This window comes from Colobus angolensis, unplaced genomic scaffold (assembly GCF_000951035.1).
Source record: "Colobus angolensis palliatus isolate OR3802 unplaced genomic scaffold, Cang.pa_1.0 Scaffold188, whole genome shotgun sequence".
Lineage (NCBI taxonomy): Eukaryota > Metazoa > Chordata > Mammalia > Primates > Cercopithecidae > Colobus > Colobus angolensis.
Genome location: NW_012115021.1, coordinates 4,106,282 through 4,121,774, shown reverse-complemented (window position 1 = coordinate 4,121,774; position 15,493 = coordinate 4,106,282). Strand labels below are relative to the sequence as shown.

At 39.3% G+C, this 15,493-nt stretch overlaps 1 protein-coding gene across 3 annotated transcripts in view; it reads left to right on the top strand.

Annotated features, from left to right (window-relative positions):
- The window catches only part of REPS2 (RALBP1 associated Eps domain containing 2), a 200,979-nt gene that overhangs the window by 113,407 nt on the left and 72,079 nt on the right, over positions 1-15,493 (top strand). For 2 of the 3 annotated variants that reach the window (XM_011940240.1, XM_011940239.1), the window contains exons 10-13: positions 4,605-4,674; positions 6,149-6,202; positions 10,183-10,228; positions 13,337-13,473. In XM_011940240.1, coding sequence (XP_011795630.1) covers positions 4,605-4,674; positions 6,149-6,202; positions 10,183-10,228; positions 13,337-13,473 — 307 coding nt within the window. The remainder of the gene's footprint in view (positions 1-4,604; positions 4,675-6,148; positions 6,203-10,182; positions 10,229-13,336; positions 13,474-15,493) is intronic. The other variant, XM_011940241.1, reaches the window with a different exon arrangement.

Below are 15,493 nucleotides of genomic sequence, written 5' to 3'. Positions count from 1 at the left end.
GATGGATACTTCTATGGCTCTCTGACTCTGTGTGTGTGTATGTGTGTATGATGGCCCCCCTGCTTGCATAAAATGATGAAGTTATTAGTTGATCTAAATTTAAAATGGCCAAAAAAAACTGTTACACACACTCTGCTGCTACCATTTAATTATTTATTATACTCTGTTACACACATACACACACACACACACACACACACACAGTCTCTCTCGCTCTCTCTTTGTCTCTCTCTCTCTCTCTAATGTCCTGGATGACATTACATATATTCACCTTTGTGGATGTTATATGCAGCTAGTTTTATATACTTTTGTATACTTTAAGTGACCTCCTTGGGGAGGGGAGATTAAAAACTACCTAGTCTTTTTTTTTTTTTTGGCCCTATCCAAAGAAGAAAGCAAAACAACAACAACAAAATCCCTCTTTTCCAACCAAATTGTTATTTTTGAGGATGCTATGGTTTTAGACAATGAATGCAGTAAACAGAATTCAAGGACAAAGTAATAGGGTTAATTGATGGTTTGTTCATTTAAGAAGTATGGGTCAGATTGCAATAATGATTCAATATTTCATGTTCTTCTAAACTATTACTGATTTTTCTTTCTACCAATCTTTTAATATATCATGAATGCATGGAGTTTAATTAGATTTTGGAAGTAGCCCTGTGATCGATGACTCCAGTATAGGTGGTTGTATTCTGAACAAAGCTGCAGCTGATTTAGGTCCCAGGTCGCGAGAAATTGGCTTAGTGATACATCTTTTTCTAAAGACAGCAGAGCTGTAGCGATGTACTTATTTCCATTAAGAATTACAGATGATAATTTCAGGTATATTTCTCTTTATGAGTGTCTCTTAGATTACTGGATTTCTTTCTTTTTCTAAACAGCTTTACTGATAGAGACTTTACATACCATACCCATTTAAAGTATGTAATTCAGTAATTTTTATTATGTTAACAGTTGTTCCACCATCACTACAGTTTAATTTTAGAACATCATCAGCCCAAAGAGAAACCCAATACTCATGAGCAGTCACTTCCTATTCCCCTGTCTCTGCCAGCCTCTGATAATCACTAATCTATTTTCTGTCTCTAGATTTGCCTATTCTGGACATTTCCTATAAATGGAAGCATATAGTATGTAGTGTTTTGTGACCGTATTCTTTCACTTAGTATAATGTTTTCAGGGTTCACTCAGATCATAACATGTATCAGTGCTTCATTCCTTTTTAATGCTGAATAATATTGCATTGTATGGATATGCTACATTTTGTTTGTCCATTCATCAGTTGATGGACGTTTGCATTGCTTCCACTTTTAGCTATTATAAATAATGCTACTATGAACATAGATGTACAGGTTTTTGTGTGGATGTGTGTTTTCGGTTCTCTTGAGTATATACCTAGGAGTCGAGTTGTTGGATTGTATCATAACTTAACTTTTTGAGGAATCACCAAACTGGTTTCCAAAGCAACTATACTATTTTACATTCTTCCACTAGCAGTGTATGAGGGTTCCAATTTTCCCACATCCTTGTTAACACTTATTGTCTGACTTTTTGATTTTAGACACCCTAGTGGAATGAAGTGGTGTCTCATTGTGGTTTTGATTTGAGTTTCCTAATGATGAATAACATTGAGCATCTTTTTGTGTGCTTATTGGCCATTTGTGTATCTTCTTTGGTGAAGTGTCTAAGTCCTTTGTCCATTTTTAAATTGAATTACTTGTCTACTATTGAATTGTAAGTGTTCTTGTGCTTTTGGCATCATATCTAAGAAACCATTGCCTAATATTAAATCACGAAGATTTACTCCTGTGTTTTCTTCTAAGAGTTTTTTTGTTTTTGTTTTTGTCTTTTTTTGTTTTGTTTTTTGAGATGCAATCTCACTCTCTTGCCAGGCTGGAGTGCAGTGGCATGATCTCAGCTCATTGCATCCTCTGCCTCCCGGGTTCAAACGATTCTCCTGCCTCAGCCTCCTGAGTAGCTGGGACTACAGGTGTGCACCACCAAGCCCAGATAATTTTTCTATTTTTAGTAGAGATGGGATTTCACCATGTTGGCCAGGATGGTCTCGATCTCTTGACCTTGTGATCCGCCCACCTCGGCCTCCCATAGTGCTGGGATTACAGGCATGAACCACTGAGTCTGGCCTCTTCTAAGAGTTTTATAGTTTTAGACCTTTACATTTAGACGTGTGATTAATTTTGAGTTAATTTTTGTGTATGTTCTGAGGAAGAGGTCCAACTTTTTTTTTTGTATGTGGATTTCTAGTCATCCCAGCACCATTTATTGAAAAGACGCTTTTTTCCCCATTGAATTGTCTTGCACCCTTTTTGGAAATCAACTGACCGTAAATGTAAGGGTTTATTTCTGGGTTTTCAGTTCTATTCTATTGATCTATATGTTTATGATTATGCCAGTACCACAGTGTCTTGATAATTTTAGATTTGTAGTAAGTTTTGAAATCAGGAAGTGTGAATCCTTTAACTTTGTTCCTCTTTTTCAAGAATATTTTGCTATTCTGACTTCCTTGCATTTCCATATGAAATTTAGGACAAACTTGCCAAATTTTGACAAAAAAAGATTGCATTGAATTTGTGGATCAGTTTGGAGAGTATGGCCACCTTACCAATATTAAGTCTTCTAACTCATCAGCATGAGATGTCTTTCCATTTATTTAATTTCTTTCAACAGTTTTTTGAGATTTCTTTTTATCTACATTGCCTACTTCTAAATTATATTATTCTCCAAAGGGGTCTGATTTATAATGCAGGTGGCAAAAGACAATGAAGGAAATGCACTGTTATGATACATTGTCTGTTCTATTGGAGATAGTAGACTTCGAATAGGAAATTATATATGGATACTTCATTTTAATGAGTAAATCCCAGCACTATGTGAGGCCAAGGTGGGCAGATCACGAGGTTAGGAGATCGAGACCATCCTGGCTAATGCAGTGAAACTCTGTCTCTGCTAAAACTACAAAAAATTAGCTAGGCGTGGTGGCGCGTGCCTGTAGTCCCAGATACTCAGGAGGCTGAGGCAGGAGAATCGCTTGAACCTGGGAGGCGGAGGTTGCAGTGAGCCAAGATTGTGCCACTGCACTCCAGCCTGGGGGATAGAGCAGGATTCCGTCTCAAAAAAAAAAAAAAAATAATTGCTTGAGTGAAGACTGTTAAATCCCAGACTAGTTTTCTACTAAGTAATACTTCGGTCTCTTTCTTGGGAATAGTTTAAAACAACAGTTTAAAACAAAAGTGTTGCTTATCTCTCTGGGGTTGTTTAGGTTCTGAGAGGTAAACCAATTAACTTTTTGGAACACCAGATGGCTCTAGGAATTTGCTCTTTCCTTCAAGATAAATGTTACAATTTATCTTTATTTGATTTGTGACTATGTTTTAAATATAAACTATCAAAAGGCATATGATGACAAGTCTTCCATCTACCAAGTCACCTTTCAATTCTTACATATCTTTCCAGAGTTTTTGTATATAAATAAAGCAAATGTGAATATATATTATTCTTTAATCTTATAGGCCTTAGGGTGCATATTCTTTTCTAGCTTTGAGGTATAATTGACAAAAATATATATTTACGATGTTTTCATCTATGTATATGAAATGATTACTGCAATCAAACTAATTAACGTATCTGTCACCTCTCACATAGTTACCTTTTTTTTGGTGTAGTGAGAACATTTAAGATCAACTCCCTTAGCAGTTTTCAAATATACCATACATTGTTGTTAAAAATGGTTTAAAACTAATTCATACTTAATAGATTTGGGTATTCACATTAGTGTAAGTGAGGACTTCCCCCCGTTTGCATTAGGAGAAAATGTTAATCTGCTTATCGTAAAATTCTTTTATCCCATAACAAGAAGGCTGTTTTAATCAGGTTTAGACATCATCTGCATGACAGATTTTGGCAAACTCCCACATTGGGCCACTTGTCAAAACTTCTTTGTGTTTGTGAAAAAATACATAAAGGACAGGTTTGTTCTTGGCCAAATGGACAAGAGTTGCTATGCAGTTCTGTGGCTGAATCCCAGTCTGAATTCAGATTTACTACATGTCCCTTAATCTGAATCATATTTTTCCTCTGTGTATGTAAAATTTCAATACAAATTAACATACACCTCACTTGGAACCTAAGAAAAAATAAGACAGTATTAAATGCAGGGTTTACTGCAGACAGAAATGTTGGCAAGAAATAATAGCTTTTAAGACATTTTCGGCTGGGCGTGGTGGCTCACGCCTGTAATCTAGCACTTTGGGAGGCTGAGGTGGGCGGATCACAAGGTCAGGAAATCGAGACCATCCTGGCTAACACAGTGAAAGCCCATCTCTACTAAAAATACAAAAAATTAGCTGGGCGTGGTGGCAGGCACCTGTAGTCCCAGCTACTCGGGAGGCTGAGGTGGGAGAATGGCGTGAACCCGGGAGGCGGAGGTTGCAGTGAGTCGAGATCAAGCCACTGCACTCCAGCCTGAGCGACAGTGCGAGACTTCGTCTCAAAAAAAAAACAAAAATTTTTTTTCATCATATGTGTGCATCACTTAATTTCTGTTCCAACCAGTTTAATTCATTTACTTTTCTTTTTCAAAGAAGACGTCTGTTAAAGACATGGCTGACCTGCCTGTCCCTACCCAGGATGTGACTAGTGATGACAAACAAGGTAGGAAAAGAATCAGTTTTCTTCCTTAACCAACGTTCTACCTCTGTTATCTTATCTATTCTTCTTGGAATGGTGGCTTCTAGAGCATATGAGGGCGGTTCTCAGCATGTAAACACATTTGGATAGTTTAAGTAGTTCAAATCATTGTCATAAAACAGTAGTTCGCAAAGTGGTAGCAAGAGCTTGAGTGTCCAGAGTCTTCCAAGTCATTGGCCCTTTAGTCTTTGCTGACCCTCAGGCTACTCTTGACACCTTACACTGGAATCTGATCGTGGCAATTAGGAAATGACTGGAAGCTGAACGAATTCAGTGCTTAACATGTTGTGTTTGCGGATGTGATCCCAGACATCAGTGTAAATGCACATTTGCACACAGTTGTAATCCATGAGGAAATTCTCTTCTGGACAGAGCTTTTGTCCTTAGCATTTATCTGTTCTTGTCTTTGTGAGTGTGGGAGTGTGACATGGAACCCAGCTATAATTTTCCTATCTTACTGGGCAGCTGAGAAGCAGTGCAGCACAGTATTCCGTGTTAGAGCTACTCCCAGGGATGAGTTGGCCTGGGAATATCTAGAAGTGTGGGAGGGACCCTCTCTCCCACCTCCTATACTTTGTATAGTGCTTTATAATCTACCAGGTCCTTCCTCATATACTGTCTTATTCAGTCCTCACAAAACTGAATGGAGGCTGGTAAGTTTTATCACCTGAAATTTAGAGATGAGTAAACTAAAATTCAGACACTATGAATCATTTGCCTAGTTATTAAGACAAAGATTTGGGACAAGAACCAAGATTTTTTCTAAGCCTCAAGCCAGTATTCTGCCTGTTATTTGATATTGATTTACTACCCATGAATGAGAGGCTTATTTGAAGGGACTAAAAATCAGTGAAGCTATTTCAGGTTTTATTGTTGAGGCCTGCCATTGATTAGGCATTGTATGGGGGCTAAACATGAAAAATAAGTTTTCCATTAAGCGACAGTAATTGCATGTTCTCTATTTAAATACTTGTTGGGAGAGACAGCTAGAAATGGACGTTGTCTGCGGTAGCATGTATTCTGACCATTCTCCTAACTGTACAGTGGAATAACTGGGCAAACTATAAAAATATTGAAACCTGGATTTCACAACCAGGGGTTCTCATGTCATCAGTCTGGGTGTCAGGAATGAAAGAGGGAGAAACTCCCAATACTTCCTGGTAATACTCCTCCTATCTGCTTGAGGTGCTGTCTCTGGGAAGTTGAAAATACATCTTTGCTCTTTGTAGAAGGAGAACCTATTTCCATACTCCAGGAGGTCTTTATTGTTTTAGTAAATGCTATAGCAACTTTTAGAGGTTTGTGAGACCTGTTTTTGTAAGTGATGACTAGCAATTCTTTGTTTTAATCCAATTTGCCTCAGAAATGACATTTTATAGTTTCAATTTTTTTCCCTCTTTTCCCTTTCTCGTTGCTTAAAAAAACAAAACACGACTAGCTTTGAAAAGTACTATCAATGAAGCCTTATCAAAGGACGTGTCTGAGGATCCAGGTAGGAGAAAACCATTTTTGTATACTTTCTATATAATTATTTTAAAATAAAAAACAGCAAGTCAGTGAGTGGAAGATTGATACCTCTGTGATAGTGTGTCTGTTTCTCTCTATTTATTTGTCTTGTATTTTATTACAAGGAAACCTTTTGGCTTTTTACCCTTTCTCTCTTTTCAGGTATGAGAACAGGGTGATATCTTTTCAAGTTTTTTAAGTTTCACTGAAAGGATCACTCCGTGTCAATATAGGGTCATGTTACTAAGTGCAAACTTCAGAAGGCTTGAAGTTGAGATAATTTCAACAAGGCATTTTGGGTTTTGTGTAGAGTAAGAAACTTATGCGGTAGATCAATTGGAGGCCCAGAGTTGTATTTTCCATTTCCAAAGCAGAAATCTCAAATATTTTTATTATGCTTCACCACCAGGAAGGCAACTATATGTGCTTTTATATATGGAGTGAATTCCAAGAAGAAAAATAAAAGTTGTCCAGTTTTTTGGAGAGTCAGACCTGTGTCTGTGGAGTCATGGAGAATGGCTGCCCCTGTGTCCTCAGCTCTCTGTTGATGGAGCCATCATTGAACCAAGTTGAATCTAGTTAAAAACAAAGTGACTACAGAAGACGTTACTATTTGGAGCTCTAGTTATAAGGACATGAAAGAAGTTGTTGCTTTCGCTTTTGCTGTTATCTTTCTTGCATATTTTAAATAAGTCAATCATGTTTGTTGTGATAAGCTAGCTATCATCCTGGGCTTATTTGTTGAACACTGGAACAGAGGAATCAATATAATGTTGAGGCTTATGCTGTGGTACAATATTTCCCAAATGTCAAGTTCATTCAGAGTTTGAAAGAGAGACGGGAGGAGGGAGAGGAAGGAATTGGAGGAGTGGGAGAAAAATACGGTAGGGGGAAGGAGAAAGAGAGAATGTGAGAATGAGAATAAATATGAATGAATGTGGATGATGGATTTCAATTATGGAGGCCTGAGAAACTGTATTTTTTGGCAGCTCCCCAGTTGGTTATGGTACATAGCCTGTTTTGGGAACCACCAGCTGTGGAAGGTGATGCTACAAAATAGAAAATTAAGGTTATAGATCAACCATGACTCCAAAAATGGATGGGAATTCCGAAGCTTAATTTTGACTTTTGAAACAGATTTGAATTCATTCCTTATTGGGTGAAATGTTCTGTTAATGTAGGCCAACACCTGGGGCAGTTCTTTCTAGCTCTTATTTCTGGAGCTAAAGTGGATGCATTCCAGTTTCATAAACTTCATGTCATATTAGTAAAAGCTGTTTAAATTTGGAGTGTTAAATTGGTGCTTCTCCAACAGCCTTTGTGTATCATAACTCTTCCTACTTTTTTTTTTTTTTTAAGGGATTTTAGCACAAGATCAAGTGTCCTCTGGGGCATGAGCTTTAGATCTCATTTTAAACATTCCTTCATTGACTAGGACATGGCATCACCAAATAAAACTCGACAGGTGTGCCACAGCATGGGAAGTATGTGGGAATTGATTTCGCATTGTGCCTGGGAGCATGCTATGTGTTTTCTGATTTGTTTTTCCCACTACTGCCCCTCTCTGGGTATGAGGGAGTTCCTCATCTTAAACATAGTTAATCCCCCCTTTTCTGGGAAATGTTTGGATTCCCAGTGGGAGACACAGGAGTTTCAAGGTGGTGATTTAGAATTCTGGATGGCTGTCCTTACCATGTGGACCTCAGTTCAGTTGCTGCCTTTTGGAGGGTTAATCTCTAGGCCTGCTCCTCTTTCCGTTCCCATTTCCTGGAAAGATGACATGCCTTGAGTGTTCTAGGAAGTTGGCATTCCTCTTTCCAGCTACACGAGAAGCTATGATCCATTTGTTGTAATTGCTGAGAGTGTCTATATTAGTGGAGTCTTAAGAGATTTTTTAACCAATATCCCATTCCAACCTAATTCAACAGAGCACCATGTACAATGATGGTATTTTTCTTGATGTCTCTGGTCCATGTTGAGGTGTTTTCAGCTGGTTCACCCTCGCAGTGCTGTCTTTAGACTGCTGTTGGTGATTCTAGCAGCTGCTCCATTGCCAACTGTCACCCCATGTTTTTATTGGGGTAGAGCAGTTCTGTCCTTCTGTTACCTGCTCCCACCTGCACCTCCTTTGCTGTCCTAAAAGGAACTAAATTTAGAAACCACATTTCCAGGCTTGAAAAATTAGGAACCTTTATTTATACACTCTACAATAGTAGTATTTTGCAATTCTAAAGTACATTCAGTTTTTAAAGTACTTTCACCATATCTGTCCCTGTGAGAAAGAGACTGCATTTTTATTGCCATTGTTTTCTAGGTGAGGAGACTGAGGTTCAGGGAAGTAACAGCTAGTTAGTGTCATGGCCAGGAAGAGGGCCTTAGTTTCAGGACTCCTGGCCTGGTCTCTAGTCCTGTCTCTCCACTACTCATCCACACCCTCACCCCATCTGTCTGTCTGTCTGTCTGTCTATCTCTCACCAGCAGGGCTCACCCCTCCTTCCACACCCATCCCTACCAGCAAAAAGACAAAGATAATGGCAGTTGACAAAGGAATTAACAGTCACCATAGTCTGGTTTGGGGAACAGTATTTTATCATGTCCGGGACCTCTCCTACCCACGTATTTCTTGAAAGCAGTGGGGCCTGAGGGAGAAGAGGGCCACGGAGCCAGCTGCAGGCAGCCTGCGCAGAGGGCTTCCCCAGCTCTGCGGTGAGTCTGGTCCACTCTGTCCACCCAGCGCCAAGGCAGCCTCCTGGGCTGGAAGAGAGGCTTCCTGAGGCCACTTTCTTTGCTGCCTGGGGTTTGTAGGAGGGAGGGAGATCTTTTTCTGTCCATATCCAGGTGTAGGTGCACGATAATGGGCAAAAGGGGACTCAAACTTCTTGGGTTTTCCAGGCTTTCCTGCACTCTGGCAGCATTTCAGCTGTTTGAAGCTGGAAGATCCCTGTGTTCTCACTACAACAAGCCAAAATGCCTGGGTTGGGAGAAGTGCTTCTCTTATGCAGCTGACCAGTAGTTTGCTTTGTGCCTTGTTAGCATTTATGAGGATTTTCCCTCCCCTCTCTGCCCTGTTACCTAATCCAAGGATTTTAATGATCATCATAAATTCAGGCTGCTTCATACCAAGGAGGGTTTTTATCTTTGGAGCAATGTAAAAGAGGATGAGATAATGCAGTGAGACATTTTCTTTTTGGAAGAATTCATGCAAACAAAGAAATTACATTCTTCTTGTTCTGTGTTACTAGCACCTTTTCTATGATTTTTAATGACATTTTATGATGAAAAATTTGCAATGTTTGCAACACCTGAGCATAGCTACTGGTTCCTAAAGTTGTCTTCCATAGAGGATTGAAAGCATAAAAAGAGGATCAACGTTTTTGTAAATGTTTCTAATTACGCCTCACAACTTGTGATGGGGAAGAAGGCTCTATGGGTGTTGGCAGTGAGCAAGTTAATGATTTAAATTTGATGAGGAAAAGTCATATGGCTGGGAAAAGATTCAGCAATTTTTTTTCATAATTCTCTGTATGATTTGGTCACAGAGATGTGGAACACAAGGATATTTTCTTACAGGAGAAGCTGTATAGCTCATTTCCACTTACTTGTGAGAGCTTTGTTTTTTTGTGGCCATGCTGCTCTGGTAGCCTTGCTGCTCTGCCCCTTGAAAGGGGGTTGTCTTTTTATACTGGAATGTCTTCATTAATCAACTTGAATTTGAGAATGGCCTCTCAAATAGTGCTCTGACCAAAGGAAAAATATGCTGGGTTTTCTTTCCTTTTAATCGTTCCTTTAGATTTTGAAATAAAACAAGGAAATCATGAAAATGTGGGAGATGTCCAGTTCTCCACATGGGCATTTTTACCTCACATTTACCTGTTGATGTGTTCTGTACTAGCCCAGGTGCTGCATATAAACTTGTTTAACTGCAGAAATGAAACCCAAGCAAACAACAAATAATCTTTGTTTCAGCAACTTCCAAGGATTCCAACAGTCTCAAAGCAAGACCAAGATCCAGGTAGTGTTCGTTTAATTTCTGCTTTAATGCCCTTTGTGCCCTGCCCCCTGCCTAGAAATAAGAACCACAAACCAAAAACCCAACCCATGATTTCCTCTTCCTTTAGATGTAAAGCTTAGGGTATGATCCATTTCACTCATGCATGGCCTGATGGGAACATGCAGTAATGCTGGGAGCCTTGGTTTCTGTGGTCACTAGTGCTAGAAGGTAGTCACTAGTGCCCTATGGCCCCTCAACATGAAGAGGATTGTGTGAGACGACACAGTTGTTGCAAGATGATAACTAATAGGGGGAAGTAGCTTTGGAAAGAGGAAAATATGGGTAAGGTAACAAACACGAAAACTTGCTATCATGACAAGGTGAACACCAAAAAGTAAAAAGTCTGGGTAATAAAATCTAGAGTAGGGAAAGAAAATGCTTGTGATAACTTCAGTGAAGCTTGCAGCTTCAGGTAAGCAGTGTTTATGGTCTGTTTGAGCCTATCTTAGTGCCCCTCTCGGCTTCACATTTTTTAAGAGGCTATTAAAAGAGAGAAAGCCAGTAAGGCAGAGCTGTGGTTGATGTGAGACTCAGAAAAGAGGCGCAGAGGGGAAATACAGAGACACTAATAGAATTAATCCATTAAGGAAGGGAAATGGTATTGGTACTGTATTTCACTGGTAGAACTGCAGTGTAAGATAGGATACCAAGGATACCATGTGTGTGTTTTCTGTTTTGCTTTGGCTCTTAGAGACATTTTCCCCTCCTTTTGCCTACTAGACACAATCCTGAAAAAGTAAATTTAAGTCTGATCATATTTAATATGCTTGAAATACTGATATTTAAGGAACCTCATCTCTTTGTAAGTCAAAGAGTTATCCTTTGGTTTCTATCTGCATTTTCCAAATTGGGTTTTTGTTTCCTTGTTTATGTAAGATACAGATATCTATATTTTTATATTTATCTATATTTAAAAACAATAGAGTAATTCTTTTAGGTAGGAAGAAAAGGTATAGGCATTCTTTCTGTGGTCAACACATTTACTCATCCTTTTTGAAAGGATGAATGGATCTTTTACAAACTAGTCTGTACTAGTTTTGGGATATGCTTTCATAGTAGGAATTGCCATTGAATTGCAGAAATCTGTTATGGGTACTATGTTAACCATAAATCGAACCTCAAAGTTTTAGCTTCTGCTGACTTCCTCTCTCCCTGAAAGCCAGTGAAATTATAAAATCTCATAGCCACATATTCTATTATTAATGTGTCTGGCTAAATTTTACATATCCTTTGGGGATTGCGCTTTTGGTCTAATTTGGAGGATTTTATTTTCATTACTTCTCACTGGGAAGAAGAGAATTGAATTATTTTTATCCTCTTTTTTGAAATATTAAAGTTTTGTAGAAATATAAGGAAAAGAGGGAAAATCACCATTTTAACACCACTGCATTCATCATTTTGTTAACTCCCTATACATTTATGTTTTAATTGGTTGCAGCTGTCATGGTTATACAATCTCACTTATTTTATATTCAGTAACTTTCCATATGAAGATATAAACATACAGGTTATAGATGAAAATAAAATGAAAACGAGGAATGTGCGCTATGGGATTGTATGCTTAACTATGTGCATGCATACACATTATTTGCACACACATTATTTCTTTGTTGAGTGAAAGATGTCACAAAAGCTATACGTGGCATAGAAAGTTCTTTTCATTTCTAGCTAGGGTCTCTAATTGTCTCTTTTAAGTGAAGCGTTCCCGTTTAAGAACCTTGTCCTTCCGTATCAGTTCCCTTTGATTCTTATTGAAAGAGTCAGAGCATTCTTCCCTGCTAGTTTCTGCCTGCTGTTGCCTTGTCTCTCTTGCTAGTTATGTTACAGGGACCCCCCCTAGAACACGTCACATGCCATTATGGTGGCTTTATTAAAGTTGCAATCTTTAAGACAGACAGAACCCTCAACTACCAGAAAGAATCCTTGAGAAACTTATTCAGGAAAATTAAAACTCATGATGTCAAAAACAGCTCTGTCAAGAACTGAAGGGGTTTAATAGTAACTGATACATTCTAATTTCCTAAATGCTACTCTAATAGCTAAGTATGAAGAATGGTTTTCAGAGGTTAATTTGTCTCTAGGATGTACCTCTGACTCAAAGGTCGTTTTCTGCTTTGACATAAAGCTAGTTGAGAAGCTAAATACAATAGATGTATACATCTACATCTTAGGGCCTTTCTGCAATCATCATATTGGGAACCCATCCTTAAACCTATTTCTAAGCAGTGTATGGAGTTGAATTTTATTTGGAAAGTAAGTAGGTCTTCAATAAATATTCTAGTTGCTATCACCAAAGTATTTCCCCTCGACTCATAGGCAGTATGAAAACATTTTTAAAATGGGATATAGAAACAGAGATTGGAGTTTGAATCGAACTGTGTAACTTTCTGTCTGACCTTTTGCAAGTTATTTAGTTCCTTTTTAAAAAGATGATATTACTGGAGTTACAATCTCAGAAGTTGCCTAGTTAATTATGCCTTGCTGTAGATTGAGGAAGAAGGTTAAAAATGAGACTTTTGCTTTCTCAGGGAAAGACAAGCTAGACCCCTCAATCTGATTGATGTGTGTTTTCCTTTCCTAGCTTCATTTGTGGCATATTCCCCTGAACATTGGATTCTTAGCCTCAGCTTATCTGTCCCAATTCCACGTGAACCTGTCATCACATTTGCAAGTGAACAGGAGAAAAGTTCTCTGATCAGTTTATACCATGAATCCCTTCTGTTAGAACATGGAAATGCCTAAGCTGAAGGGCTCCGTGTTCTTATTAACAATTCCCGTAGAAATGGATTTGAATTTACACAAAGTTTTTTTTTTTTTTTTGGGGGGGGGGCTCGATTTAGATCTAAGGTATAATAAGAACAAAGAGGTTAAAAAGATCCCAATTCATAGTTGGATTTGGACAATTATTGTACATAGTGGCATTTAATGGGTAATAGAATTTATGGCTGCTTTGGTAGCTGATCGGTTCTCTGTAGTCACTTTGACTTTATGGTTATTTTCCATTTCACCCCAACTTCAGAGAGTAAAGCTTTACTATTTCCCTTCTGACCTTCCCTTATTTTGCTACAGATCTTACTCTAGCACCTCCATAGAAGAGGCCATGAAAAGGGGCGAGGACCCTCCCACCCCGCCACCTCGGCCACAGAAAACCCATTCCAGAGCCTCCTCCTTGGATCTGAATAAAGTCTTCCAGCCCAGTGTGCCAGGTGAAGTGCCCCTTGCCCCCAAACCCTTCTGTTTCCTGTTGGAGCCAGCGGATGTGTGTCTGCCACAGAGGCCTCTGTGAGTCCGGAGAAAGAGCAGACCTGGCAGTTTCGCATCCCGTGAAGGTCTTCACGTGACTATGGTATTCTTGGGAGAGAAAACAATTGTAGACACATATGTAGCACATGTGTCTGGAGCCTTGCCCACACTTGTTATGGATCAAGAATTAGGAAATTCTCTACCAAGAGGATAAAAATGCTTCACTTCCATGCAGCCTGCTGAGTGTGTGGCTGGGGTCTTACTCTCTGCATTGTTGGTAATTTGTGAACAAGATAGATTGCTGTCTGTCATTTCCTCAGATGCCTGTGTGGTCTTCTATGAAAGATCTTGGAGATTAAGGCCTAGCCAGAACCTTCTCCTGCGTTTTACACTTGTGGGAAGATCCTGTGTCCTGTAGGATTTAATGCTGGGGGGACTCTGAATCTGACTGTTGGTTGGGTGGTTGGTGGAGGGTCCTAGGGCAAGGGCTCCTTCAGGTGGGCTGCTCTGGGCTTCTGGGGATGGGATGTTCTTGAGCCAGCCGTTGTGTAGCTGGGCTGGAGGTGGGGGAGGCCCAGAGGGGCCCTATCTGCTCCCCTGGCTTCCTGTGAGATAGGAGATATCCTCCTAAGGAACCTAAGGAATAGAAGATGAGAGGCATGCCTTTGCTTTAGTGAAGGTGATAGGGTACAGTACTGTCCCAAGTATTATTTTCGGAGCAGCAAGGGCCTTTCCACTGACTCATGCAGACAAGCTATAAATACAATGATTTCCTGGAACTTTTTCTCCATCTATGTGCATTTTAAATCAGGCCAGCCTCAGATGCTAGTGATTTGCAGATTATTATCTTTTCTACTAAAGCAAGAAAAGACTTTCCTTGGCTCACACATTAGCATGACCTCTGTGTCTGGGCAGAGCTCAGCATGTTTTATTTGTTCTAATAAAGTGTTCTCCTCACAGTAAAGTTATAGATTGTTTTTTAATATACTAGAACCTGGAACTCTCTATCAAATTTGATTCTCTGCCATGAGTTCATCAGACAAAAATTTGCCTTGAATTTCCTGTCATACTTTGATCTGAATTCTGGCATAAATTTCATAGTGACTGGTATTTAGGGTAGGAGTAACCACGGGTGATGATGCTGTAAAAATTTCACATGGCTGGCGGATTATGACCTGGAAGATTTTCCTATGGATGCAAGAAGATTAAAACAATCTGGGAAGCTATCTCGATACCGTTACCTTGCAAGGAGGGAGGCTGGAAATGCTCACATGTCTCTCTCAGGTTGTGTGACCCAGTAAGGAGATGCCAGCTATACTGGAGAATTCACATGCTGTGGTTTTTATGACACTGTATCACATAGTGGAAGAGACAAAACTGGGTTTGGACTTCAGCTCAGCTGCTTGTTCACTGTTTGATTTTCAGCAAGTGGCTTAATGTTTGTGCATCTCAGATTTCTAATCTGTACAGTAGAGCCAATACTCCATGGAGTTGTAAGGTTTTGGTGGGATAATAAACATAATCCAAATACGAGTTGAGTATTCCTTATCCAAAATGCTTGGGATCAGATGTGTTTCAGGCTTTGGATGTTTTTGGATTTTGGAATATTTGTATTATATGCTTACCAATTGAGTGTATAATTAAAAAATCTGAAATGCTTCAATGACCATTTCCTTTGAGTGTCATGTTGACACTAAAAAGTTTAGGGTTTTACAGCATTTCGGATTTTGGATTTTTGGGATTAAGGATACTCAACCTGTAGTACTGTGTTTGACCCACAGGCCTTAGTAAGCATGTAAGGCCCATATTCCCGTGGCCTGCAAGTATCAAGAATTTAATGCCTGAAATGGCAAGCCTCCACCAGTGAGGGTAACACCCCGACTTCCTTGACGGCTAGTGGACAATTCTGTGATTCCTCCTACCCAGTTTCTCAGAAGGCTCACAAAAGTACTGAACCCCAGTTGCCTGCCATAGTACCCCATT